Source organism: Apodemus sylvaticus, chromosome 3 (genome assembly GCF_947179515.1).
Source record: "Apodemus sylvaticus chromosome 3, mApoSyl1.1, whole genome shotgun sequence".
NCBI classification, from domain to species: Eukaryota; Metazoa; Chordata; class Mammalia; order Rodentia; family Muridae; genus Apodemus; species Apodemus sylvaticus.
Window position 1 is genome coordinate 150,340,971 of NC_067474.1, and position 12,884 is coordinate 150,353,854.

The 12,884-nt window shown below is 54.4% G+C and overlaps 1 protein-coding gene across 1 annotated transcript in view; it reads right to left on the reverse strand.

Annotated features, from left to right (window-relative positions):
* The window catches only part of Ephb2 (EPH receptor B2), a 180,867-nt gene extending 168,309 nt beyond the window's left edge, over positions 1–12,558 (reverse strand). The window contains exon 1 of the mRNA XM_052177791.1: positions 12,414–12,558. Coding sequence (XP_052033751.1) covers positions 12,414–12,474 — 61 coding nt within the window. The 5' untranslated portion in view covers positions 12,475–12,558. The remainder of the gene's footprint in view (positions 1–12,413) is intronic.
* Positions 12,559–12,884: the final 326 nt, after the last annotated feature.

Genomic DNA, 12,884 nt, shown 5'->3' on the forward strand with positions numbered 1-12,884 from the left:
AAATATAATAGAGTTACATGCAAGGTACCACCAAAGACACAAGGGATACAAAAGGCAGAGGGCAATCAGGGCTCCAGGTAGGAGGAGATACACAAGATTTCCCTGAATATGTGACTGGAATATTCCAGAGTGAGGAAGAGGAGGGTGGATGCAGGCAGGATGCAGTAGGAAACAACACTGTAGGTGCCTCAAGTTTAAGGTGGGGATAAAAATGGGTAAAAAGGTTTGGTAAGAGTAGCTCGGTGGCAGGGCACTTGCCTAGCAAGTATAAGGCCGTGTTTCCACCTCAGAAAAGAAACACATGCACACACATGCACACACACACACACACACACACACACACCTCTATCTAAAGAATGTGATGCAAAAATCCTCATGGTAATTGCTGTTGGCCACAGCTGGATGGATGCTTATAAAATATTTTAAAATGGGCCTGGAGAGGTGGCTCAGTGGTTAAGAGCACTGGCTGCTGCTCTTCCAGAGGACCCAGGTTCAATTCCCAGCACCCACAAGGCAGGTCACAGCTGTCTGTGACCCAGCTCTAAGTGATTTGACACCCTCACATGGAAAAACATGCAGGCAAGACCCCGATGCACAGGAAATAACAGAGAAATCATCTTGAAATATTCAAAAGTGAAGATGTCTGTCCTTCCATCAATCTTGCAGCTGCTAAGTCTGGGTCCAGCTCCGCCATCGCTGGCCAAAGTTCAAGAGTGAGTAATTACCTTCTTCAAGCCTAATTTTTTAAAGTACTTTTTATTATTGCATGTACTTTATGTACGTGTGTATATACTTGTGCATGTGCACATGCATTCTATAGCTTGTGAGTGAAGGGCAAAGGGCGATTTGTGAGAACTGACCCTCTCTTTCCACATGGCTAATCTCAAACATACAGCAATCCCCCTGCCTCAGTCTCCCCAGTGCTGAGTTTACACGTATGAGTGCTATCAGGTCCAATTTCATTGTTCAATCTATAGGCTGTAACAGTACCTACAAGCTGTAACAACACCGGCAGGCCCTAGCGGCTACCCTTCAGTACCTATAGCCTCAGTAAACCCAAATCGCTTCTGTTATTACTGTTACTATTCACAACCGAGCAGAGAAACTGAGACAAGGCGAGGTTTGGAAAAACGGAGACTTTTCTTTTCTGCTCCCCATTAGCACCGGGAGCAGGGGCTCTTACGCTCATTTACAGGCAAAACACAAAGACTAAAGAGGCAGAAGCAGGTGGGGCTCTAACTCCGTGTTGAGTGTCTGCCTAACAGGCACGAACCCTTGGGTTTGATGTCCCATAGAGCACAAACTAAGTGTGGTGGTGCACACCAAAAATCCCAGCACTTGGGAGGTGGAGGCAGGAGGATCAGAAACTCAAAGTTATTTTTGGCGACCCAGTGAGTTCCAGGCTGGTTCATCTTTAGTGACAGAGTGGGCAAGTGACAGCCAGGACAGGAATTTCTCTCTACCTTTTTCTCAAAGAGCAGGCTCTTGCCTGTACCTCGTGGATCCCCTAGATCCAGGCCGGGGTTCTGCCTCAGCTGGCTCCTGAAGGGACGAGTCCGAGGGTGTCCCGAGTGCTGGGGGCTCCTCAGCTGCTCAGAAGTCTTTCCTTTCCACTGCTTGCCCGTAACCATGGGAGCTGCCATCTGAGGCTGTGAGTCGTGACAGCTGATGCTGACGGGCACAAGCAAGAGGATGTCACAGCCAGGGCCCTGACTCGAGCAGACTCCCCGGGCCCCAGTTTTTTGTGGGTTCCAAAAGGGCCCTTTGGACTCTGGCAGAGTTGTTCCCAGGCCCCGCCTCCCAGGAGAGGCAGAGAAGGCCCATTCAGGAGGGTCGGGTCCCACTGCGTTCTCAGCCGCTTTCGGACCACTTACACGTTTCAGATGCTTTTTGTCCTTCCGGCTTCCCATGGACTCGGGCCAAGTGACAAGTCGGTGCTGTGGACATATGTCGTCGCCATAATGGGAATGTTGACCTCACGCTCTCCCTGCTGGGGCTAGGCACAGCTTGCACCCCGCCCCTGTGCTTGGCAGCTTCTGCTCTCAGACACACACACACACACACACACACACACACACACACACACAACTCCTACCCATAGTCCCAAGACCCAGTGCGTTCATGGGCCTTCCACTGTGTCTTGGCACTTACAGCACCCAGCCCTGGCCTCCCACTTCAGGTGTGCCTGAGCTTCTTTGGACTCTCTGAGGAGTCGCCTCCTCCAGGCGCGGAGAAGACAGCTCAGTCTGCACAGTGCTTGTTATGCAAGCATAAAGACCATAGATTCACGTACAGTGAACATGGCCAGGTATGACAGTTTCCCCATAAACACACAGACGCAGCAGATCATAAGCTTTTGCAAGACTGAATCCCAACTCCCACAGGGAAAAATAAAAATGGGTCAGGGGTGACTGGCACCTGCTGTCTTGAGACAGAACGAGTGTTCTCCCTTGGGCACCACTGTCCTTCTGACTTGAACTGCCTACACTTGATCACAAGCCAGGCCAGTTCCTGGGTCTGGGGTCTCTAACCAGGGCCCTTGTGATTTATTATCTGTGTGACTTCAAACTTTGATCTCCCATTTAGGCAGCAGATAGGAGCCATATTTCTTGTCTGTCGTAAATGTAAGGCATAAAATCCCTCTAATGCGTTGCCTGGCCCACTCTCCACTGGGTCTCTGCAGATGATGCCAGAAAGGTATCTCTACCCATGTCACCACACATGTCCCTGTGCTACAAAAGTAGATTTCCCAGCAGCTGAGGAATCCCTTCCAAGCCTTTCCCATTCCTCTTTTGCCTCTCTGAGGATGTGGCAGACCCTGGCCACCACAAAAATGACAGCCACAGTCACACCTCAGATGCTTTTTAAGTTGAATAAAGAATACAGTTGCTTTTTGACACATATGTCACAGGTGGCTGAAATTATGACTCCTAGGGAAACTGAGGCCCAAGTGAAGCCACCTATCCTAGGACCTAACCTCAAATGCCATGTGGCTGGTCCAACCTCAAACCTCACAACAGGTCTTGAAAAAGTTTGTCCCTGGCTGCCCTCACGAGTATGGAGGTTCCTGATTTTACACCTGGGAAGTAACTTGGGCAGGAGTCACAGGGTGACAGAGAGCCTGTGCTTGCTCAGGACAGATTCACTGGAAAGGTACAGAGAGAACGGGCTGGGGTGGAGTGGAAAGAAAAGGCAGGGAACAGGCCTTCTGGCTTCCTGTCACCTCCGTCCCTGGGTTATCCACAGCGTGGAATAAAACAGTTCCTAAAGTGGTGGTCTAAACGCCCTTACCCCAATGAACACAAGGCACGTCTGTTTCCTTGGCAGCCTGGAGCAAAGGGTAACCCAGAGCATACAGAGAGATGTACCAGTGATGGCATGAGATGGGAGAATACCCAGAACTCTGAGCATCTCCTCCAGCATGAGCTTTGGTGGGGAAGCAATGACTCCAGTTAAACGGCAGGTCAAGTCTCTAAAACAAGAAAGGGGCGTCTCTTTAAGGCATGAATAGAAAATGAGACCACGGGCTTCCCGATGAAGGAATCTGGGATGAACCTGGGATGGCTTTGGGACTGGTGCTAACTGGTCCTATATTTCAAGAAGTCTTACATGGAAACTGGGAATGGTGGAGTCTGCTTGTAATTTCAGCATGCGGGAGGCTGAGGCAGGAGGATTGCCACAAATAGGAAGCTAGCTTGGGCTACAGAGTAAGACCTGGTCTCAGAAAATCCAAGCTGCTGCTGATGTCTCAGTGGGTAGCAGAGTTTCCCACAAGCCTGATGACCCAATGACCTAAGTTAGATCCCCGGGACAAGCGAGAGCCAACGCCTCTGACCTCCACAATCATGCCATGACACATGCATGCCCACACTCACATACAATAATTAACATGTATGTGCATATGCATACATAATCTTATTTGTTTTTATTAAAACCACAAGTCTTACATGGGCTGGGCACGCAGCTCAGTGGTAAAACACTTGCTTACTATGCACAAAACCTTGGTATATCCTCAGCATGGCAAAGAAAGGAAAAGTCTGAGGCTCTGCCTTGTCCTTTGGGGCGCTCAGTGTAGACCAGCGAGAAACATTGAGGAGTGGAAGGGTCCGGCCCTCCAGCTGTCCCCAAAGCCATATTGACATGCCTGGGGACTCACTGGCTGAGCCCCCTTCTCCACAAGGATCCTGACTGACACTGTGTGAACAGAATACCTCCCAAAGCCATAAGCCTGCTGGAGAAGAAGTCCTAAGTCATCCCTCTCTGAGGAGACCTGGAGGATGCGCGTTACCCAGCAGCAGACCACAGGTGAACTTGTGTATTGTTCTCCCTGACTGGTGTCCAGGACCTGGCCCTGAACCTGCGCACTGAAGCACGCTGACCCATGTCTTAGAAGAGGCGACCAGGGCCACAGAAGGCCTTTAGGTTCTGTCTTTAGGTCCGCACCAGACTCAAGGGTCCACTTGACCCTGCAGAGCCTGGAGGGCAATACCAATATGTGCTATGAGGTGGTGACAAGTCACCCAGTACTCGGCGAATCTGGGGAGGTGGCTGTGAACCAGCCATATGTCAACCTGGGCCTGGGAAGACAGACTTTTGGAGAAGCCAGAATCGGGAATTTTCCTATAACACACTATCCTTCTAAAGGTTGACTAAGCACTCAATGGGAACAGAGACTTCTCGGGTCTGTGGAGAGGCCTCAGTTACAGCAGGCCACTGGCCTTGGACAGGTGCATTTTTCTCTCAGGCCTCAGTTTCCCCATCTCTGAAGTAGACCCATTGGCTCCTGCCCCCCCTTGAGGGTAGCCATGGCACACACAGAACTCATGACCCTCCGGTCCTATCAGAAGCCCTCTCACGACAGCTTCATAGCCGCCGATCTCAGCAGAGGTGCCTCTCTTGCCCCCCACAACACACAGTGTTAACACCCGATTAACTTACAACAACATTATTCTGACCATTATGACAGAGATTGCATTTTTATGGCAGATTTGCGAGTTCCAGAACACTCCCCTCTCTATTATCTCAGGATGCTGACTGAGCTGGAGGCTGGACAGCTGCCTCGGAGACCCTTGCCAGAGCCAACCAAGCCTCTCTGAGAGCACAAAGCCCTGTTCTGGAAGCATCTGGAGAGGACAGGTCCCCCCTGTGCCACCCACACCCAGGTGGACCTGACCTTGCCATTCCCTGGGTGTCCCCAGGACTGTCAGTTTCTGGGTTTCTTTCCCCATCTGTCAAATGGATGTGGCCACACGGCCACTGTGAACTTGTGGGACATACAGACAGGCTCAGCGAGGTCTGCAGACAATCACAGCCATCGGCACCTTTCGTGGCAGGAAATGGAAACCAGGCAGGCGCTGGGCCAAAAGCGGGGTGTGACCATGGAGAATCTGGGGGAGTTCTGAGGGGTGTCAAATGGGGCAAGGGCTTTGAGGAAATCGGGAGTGGGTGACGGGGAAGGTTAAACTAGGACAAGGCCTTTGAGGAAAACTCTCATAGACAGGCTGGGGGGGGGGGGGGCCTCTTACCCTCAGCAAGGATCAGTCAAGCTCAGCTCTAGAAACGCTTGCTTGCTTGCTTGCTTGCTCGCTAGGGCCTTACCTGTCTTTGCTGTTCCCCTGCAGGGAAGGGCAGGGCCAGGGGAGAGCTGAGACTGAGGGAAACAACACCCACGTTCTGAAGCTCCTAGCCCAGCTGCTGACTGGGATCCAGTGAAGGCAGCTTTGTAATGTTTATTCACACCCAAGGCTCGCTCAGCTCACCGGAGAAGGCTTCTCTGGGGAGGGTATCGGTTCCCACAACCATCTCAAGCCTATGGAACTAAAACTCAGAGAGGGTAAGCAACCAGCCTTAGGACACACAGGAAGGGATGGTGTGACTTTATATATCATTCTGTGTGCATGTACATGTGTGTTTGAACATACGTATGCTGCTTATAGGACAGGAGGGAAGGGATCTGGAACTTTGCAAAAGGACAGGGGGAGAGGGTACACCCAGCTCAGTTATGCCACCAAAGGAAGCTGGGCATGGCTGAGTGTCAGGTTACTCTGCCAGAAGGGGTCTGTGCCATGGTTCTCAGGGTGCCTCCAGCAGGTCCTGTCTGCTCCTTACAAACGAGGAAACTGAGGCTGAGGTTCCTGCTGGCTTAAGACCACAGAGTAGGAAAGGTTACCCTCTTCAGAGGGGGTACCTACTCCTGGGGCATATAGGGGTGAGTGGGAGGGAGTGGGGAGCAGGTGGCTCTGGGATGCTTACCTAATGAGACCGAGGCTTCAGTGGCCTGGCAAGCCCCAGGTGACACAGGGGCTCCCCTCCCCCACCTTCCGGAAGGCAGCTGCTTTAAAAGGCCCTAAAACCCTTTCAAGGCCTTATCAGCCTAACCTCCCTGATGCCAATCAGGAAGCTTCCAGGTGCTGCACCAAGGGCCACCCCACCCCTTGGAGCTGAACAAACATTCCTCCCTCCCACTCTCCCGCTAGGTCTCCTCCTAGTCGGTAGCCACCAGGAGGTGCCGGGAGGGAGGTGGGCACGGGTCCTGATGCATATCATTTCCCAGATTCCTGGTGGTCCTTCTCCTCTCCCAGGAGTCCCCGGTTGTATCTGGGGTCACTGGGGACAAGCGATGGGGTGTTGAAAATACAGGAGCCTTGCTTCCTGCTCACAAAATTGACAGAGGCCAGGACATAGATCAGGGACTCCAAGCTCATCTACACCCTTCAACCTGAACAGGAGCCCAGGCCCCCCCTTCTAGGCCCAAGCCTTCGTCATTGACAGCTCCACCTCCAGGCTCCTCCCACCCTTCCTGAGGGGGTCTTTCTATGAGGAGCTTGCTCCACCAAAGCTCACAGGTGAACTCTGGGCCAGCGGAGTTGACAGGAGCTTGGGCTGAGGATCCTTACAGATGCCCAGAGGGGAATGTGACTCAGTTCCTGGCGAGCATGCTTGCCTATCATGCAAAAAGGCCCTGGATTCTATCCTTGGCACCCCATAAAACTGGCCTGATGGAGCACAACTGTAATCCCAGCAACTGGGAGAGAGAGGCAGGAGTATCAGGAGTTCAAGGTCTTTCTTGGCTATGGAGCCAGTCTGAGACGAGCATGAGGGTGCAGAGAACATGGCCTTACCAGGACACTTCAATCAAGGGGTCAGAGACAGCAAGGACAATGTGCAGGAGGCACTGGAGCAGGACAGGGGGACACACTGATGGAAGACTCCAGAGGTAGGGAGAATCCTGACAGCTGTGGTATCTCTCCAGTCAGGGTCTTATGACCCACGCAGAGTGACCAGAGGGCAGAGCAGTGGGTAGTCTGAGACCCTGAGGGCATCCCACACTATCCTAGATAGGGACATCTGAATCCATTCATATGTAGAGCACTGTCCTAGGGCTGGGGAGGCAAGGTACCTGTGGAATGAAGCCAGGACAGAGGACTGACAGCCAGACAATCACTACACTTAAGTAGGCAGGCACGTCCCAGCCCAATCATCACAGACTACCCCACCAGGCAAGCCAAGGAAAGGAGCCATGGACCCGAACCAGACTCCCCTCTATGCTGAGTGCCTGCCAAACAAACCATGGGAGATGAAATCCAGAGAGTGTGAGCATGTTGTCCCAGACCACACAGCATGCAATGTTCCCATCTGAACCCAGATCTATTGCTCCAGAAGACTCTCTCCACTTAGATTTCCATGAAGTCAGCAGGCCCTGGTCTCTCCCACAGCCAGATTCTGCTTCCCACCTACCACCTGACCCTGGAGATGGATGGATGGATGGATGGATGGATGGATGGATGGATGGACTGATGGATGAGTGATGGATGGATGGATGGATGGGTGGATGGATGGATGGATTGATGGATCGATGGATGGATGGATGAGTGATAGATGTGGGTGGATGGATGGATAGTGATGGATGGGTAGATGGATGGATCGATGGATGGATGGGTGATAAATGGATGGGTGGATGGATGAGTAGAGATAGATGGGTGGATGGATAGTGATGGATGGATGGGTGGATGGATGGGTGGATGGATAGACAGTGATGGATGGATGGATGAATCGATGGATGAGTGATGGATGGATGGGTGGATGGATGGATGGATGATGGATATAGGAAGGGCAATAATAAAGGCAGATGAACAGAGAGGATAGAGAGATGGATAGAGAGATTGGGGGTGGATAAGAGAAAGGTCTATCTGATAAGAACTCTCCGATACTGTGTTTAAGTGAGGCTTTGCTTTCCCTGACTCAGACATACACACAAGCTACCTCCTCTGAAGTGACAAAAAGAGAAGCAACAATCATGCACCGGAAACAGCTGCAAATTTACCCCATAGCCACCAAGGCTCAGGACAGATAAAGTTCCCAGCCCTCATCAGAAATGGTCTTTGTGGCCTTTGTGGCTAAACTGTTCTGTCCCACACACTCAAAACATTTCCTTCCAGTCCTGTTTGAGCCATCCCCAGATTCTCCCTCTCCAAGAAGGCTTCCTTGGTTTCCCCAGCCCTTTCCTTCCCATGCTTGTCCCACTCACTCAGCAATCCATCCATCCATTGACTGTGAGGTAGCTGACCGAGCACTTGTCCCTGAGGGCCCTGGGGATCAGAGCAAGCGGCTCTGCACACTGGGATGCTACCGCCAGCAGGGCAGCCAGAATCACTGCCTCCTGAAGTTCTCTGCCCAGAGGGCCAGGTACCATGAAACAATGAAACCAATGTAATTGTTACAAAGTCAAAAGGAGCTGGTAGAACACAAAGTAGCAAACACTGTGAGTGAAGGCCTCTTGGAAAGTAGCCCCTGAGTAGTTTAGTTCTATAGACATACAAAAAGGTCCAGGGAGTCTGCGCCTTCAGGGAACTCACAGTCCAGAGTTTGGCCTTCCTCTGCAGGACCAAATCTGGATATTCTCAGCATCCCCAACCACTGAAGTCATCCATCTTCCCAAACACAGATCTGGCCAGGTCCCTCAATAAACAGCTCAAGAACCTTCAATGGCTCCCTCTCCTCTTCCCTCCACATCTCCGTCTTTCACCCCAGCTTTTCTGCATCTGCCGGGTCTTCCTTCCAAGCCTCAGCTCACACTGGTGCCCTCGGGGCACACTCCCTTAGGTCACACCCAAGGAAATGCCAGATCATCTGGCTCCCGGGCCTTTCCATATGCTGCTGGCTTGCCTGGCAACATTTTCCTCATCCTCACAGTCCCAAAGTCAACCGCCTCAACTCTGAAGAAACCAATCTGTTTAAAAAAAAAAAAAAAAAAAAAAAAAAAAACACCAGGTGGCTAAAAGAGTTCACTGCCGGGAGAGTGAGAAAATGAACCACAGCACAGAGCTGTAACAGAGCAAACAACCCTTTTCCAGCCCAAACTGCACCCCCAGGTGGCCCTCCACTTCCCCCTGGCAGTGCTCAGGGACACACTTCACACATTCACTCTTGCCAACTATTTTCTCTGTCAGCCTGTCCCCTGTCTCCTTGCTGGCCCCAGGGTCCAGCACCACCCAGCCAAAAAGGAAGCACCATCAATATTTGGAGAGCAAACGAAGGGCTGTGAAGGGGAGAGACCTCAGCCTTTACATTCCATCTAGTAGTAAGTCGGCCGGCCACCATCCTCTGTCAGATGTGTCCCCGGGCCCAGCTCCAGATGTTCAACACTTTGCTTTTCCTGGAGGGGGTCTTGTGGTTTGGGCGAGACACTATGCTCACCATTCTTGCCGGGGGTGGGGTGGGGTGGGGGGTGGGGAGCCACTCCCCAGTACACACGCACATGCGTGAACATATGCAAGTGCACCCCCTCTCCTCGCAGGCATTCCACGGGCTGGAGCTGGAAATCCTTAGGCTGTAACACTCAGGGCAGCCCTGGAATGGGCTAGGAGACAGAGCAAGCCAGAAGAGAAAGAAAGGGGGAGCAGGGGTGGCCTCATGGCTCTGGATGCTGGAGGCAAGGGCTGGCCTCCCTGGCCTGACTTCCTACAGACTTCCTACTGTCCTACAGACGAGGCTTCATCTAGGAGCATCCAAATGTGCTATAGGCAGTACCGCCCATCCTGCCTTCCCAGGACAAAGGCATACCCAATTCTTACAGTTGGATTAGTTCTCCATCCACTATTCAGTATGATCTTTAACCACACAGGTGAGACAGCCACTGTGATCACTTTAAGTGACAGGGGAAGAGAAAGGGGCTCAGAGAAAGGATTTAGGGATTGTGGGTATAATGATAGAATCCACAGAGAATAGTTAGAGGCCCTGCCTAGGGAAACCGAGGCTCCTGCTGAGAAGGCAGCTGCCCTGGGGTTCCGAGGGAATTAGAAGCAGCCCCCAGGAGTCCACCTCATGCCATCTCTCAGTCCAATATGAGCTACTCGTGATGAATTAAATTCTCTAGTGTTCTCCTTCCTACTCCTGCCCCCAGATGGGCAGCCATCCCATCTTGTGACATCAGCTGCCAACCAGCCCTGTCTGTGTCCAGGGCCAGGGCCCAGCCAGGCCACGGCCCCCCAGATTCTAACCACCCACTTGCCAGAACTGGACAGACGTGGCCCTTCTATCCACCCCACAGTAATTAAAAACACACTCGGGCCTTCTCAAACGCGCAAGAGAGGCCAATTTTCTTCCCCTCCAGCCCCACTGACTGCAACCTAAATAGCAATATTTATGCCAAGCTCCCCATAATACTGTAAACATCCCAACGTATAGCGGGCCAGCACATGAGTCATTTCCCCAAAGCGGGAGAAATAAGTGCTACACCAACCAAATCCCAGGGGGCTCCCCGCCAGCAGCCAGGGCTCCAAGGCTGCCCTCCACACCCAGGGCCCGTGGCACCCTCACTGCCCTGGCCACCCCACTCTGGGAAACCGCAGGCAGCCGCCAAATCCTGCAGGAGCCGGAGGACCGCTGCCTTGGTGCCAAACACTATGGCTGCCATCCAAGGACCCCCCTTCTCCCCCTACTGCGGTCACTAAAATGCTCATTACTGGGAAAGAAACTAAGTTATAGCACGGGTCCCCCACCATGCCTGTAGTGGCTGTGCCTTGACCCCCTCAAGGCTTCTTTACACCTCGTCCCAAAGTGACCCAAGAACGGGGCACTCCGTGTCTTCCCCCCCCCCCCAAGCCCTCGGTGGCACACTCCTAGAAGAGGTACCCTCTTTAGGGGTAAGAAAACCCAGCCAGTTGTTTGAAAGACCTCAGACCCAGGGCCTATTTTTATCACCCAATGGTTAGGGCTGAGACAAGATTTTTCTGAACCCGCGGTTTCCCTATTTGTTAAATTAAAAAAAAAAAAAAAAAAAGTAAAAATTCGACCCATCTGGCTTCCCGGAAGACTTCTCTTGAAGGATTCAACACAGATTGTCGGCCGGCAAGCACTTTGCAAAGAAGGCTTCGAGTACCTTGTCAACCGTGCAGCACGCTGTAAACCACGGAGAGCAAAGTACTTCATAAACTGAAGCGATTGGCAAACTGCAAAGCGCAGTACACGTGAGAACCATTATTAGGATTCACGCCTGGTCCTACCAGCCCGGCCATTCCTGGTGGACACACCCAGACCCCCACTAACAACTTTCCCTCCAAAGCCAGAGAGCTGCGACCACCTGGCAGCCACTCTCGCCCCCGGGGGGTCGGGTGGTACCACAGCGCGAGGCCTCGGGGAGAGGCCGGGAGACCCAGGCCAAGGCCAACAACACATGGCAAAGCATCTGGTCGGGGCTCTGACGGCAGCTGGAGAGTTCTCGGGGCTCCAGACTCCACGCTGAGCTCAGTCGCCCTCGGGGCGGTGGCCCGTGGAGGTACCCGGAGAACCCGGCGCGCAAGAGAGATGCCCATCGCCCCATCCCCCGCTCAGTCCTGCTGGGGAGGGGACCCCATTGTACATCGCGAGCGACCGGGAGAGCACGGACGCCGGGGTGGGGGACACGCGCGCTTCGCTCCACTCCGCGGGTCCCTCTGCTCTTCGGGTGGCCCAGGCTGCATCCAAGGGGGCGCGGCCAGGGATCCCCAATCCTTGGCGCGGCCGCGGTGCCTCCCTCGGAACGCTCCCTGCCAAACTTTGCAGCACCCACTGCGCGCCGGGCCCGCGCCCCTGAGCTCGGTGCCGAGGTAGCGCCGGGCTCTGCGGGGATGCGGGGACCTCGGTGGCGGGCGCGCAGTGGTAAGAGCCCCCAACCCTGGGCGGCGCTCGCCCGGCTGGCTACAAAGCCTCGGCAAGATGGTCCCTTCGCCTCCTCCTGGCACAGTCAATCAGCGCCCGCCGCTCTCCCGGGCGCCCGCGGGGCCCCGCGTCCTCCCCAGCGGTGGCCGCCGGCCACACCTCCCGCGGCCACCTGCGCCCGGCACCGGCCCCCGGGCAAACTTTGCGACCGCGGGGCCGAGTGAGGGGGCGACCCGGGGCCGAGGCGGCCGCTCCCCGCCCCCATCCCCGCTCACCTTCCACGGCGGCTAGCAGCGGCAGCAGCAGCAGCGCGGCCCCCAGCCTGCGCACGGCCATTGCTGCGCTGCCCCGGAGCCTCCGGCCGCGGCGCCGCGGGGACCCCCGGGCTGGAGCGCGCGCCCCGGGCTCGGGGGGCCGGCGGGGAGCGGCGGGGCGCGGCGCACACACACACGAGCCGCCGCCGCCGCGCAGCCAGCAGAATGAGCCATCCAGCCCGGGCAGAACGGGGACCCGGGCTCCGCCAGCGCTGGGCATGGCCCACCTGAGCCGCGGGCGTGGGGGGAGCCGGGGTTGGACTGCCAATCCTGTCCCTCTGCCCGGTGCACCTACGGGTCGCACCACACCCAAGACATGATCTTCTAAGTCTTTTGTGTCCCTTAGGAGGGAGCAGCATCCGCGTTGGAACTTCGTGACTCCACGCGCCCGTGTGTCCGGGACCCCGGAATCCCCCCCGCGCAGCAGTGGTC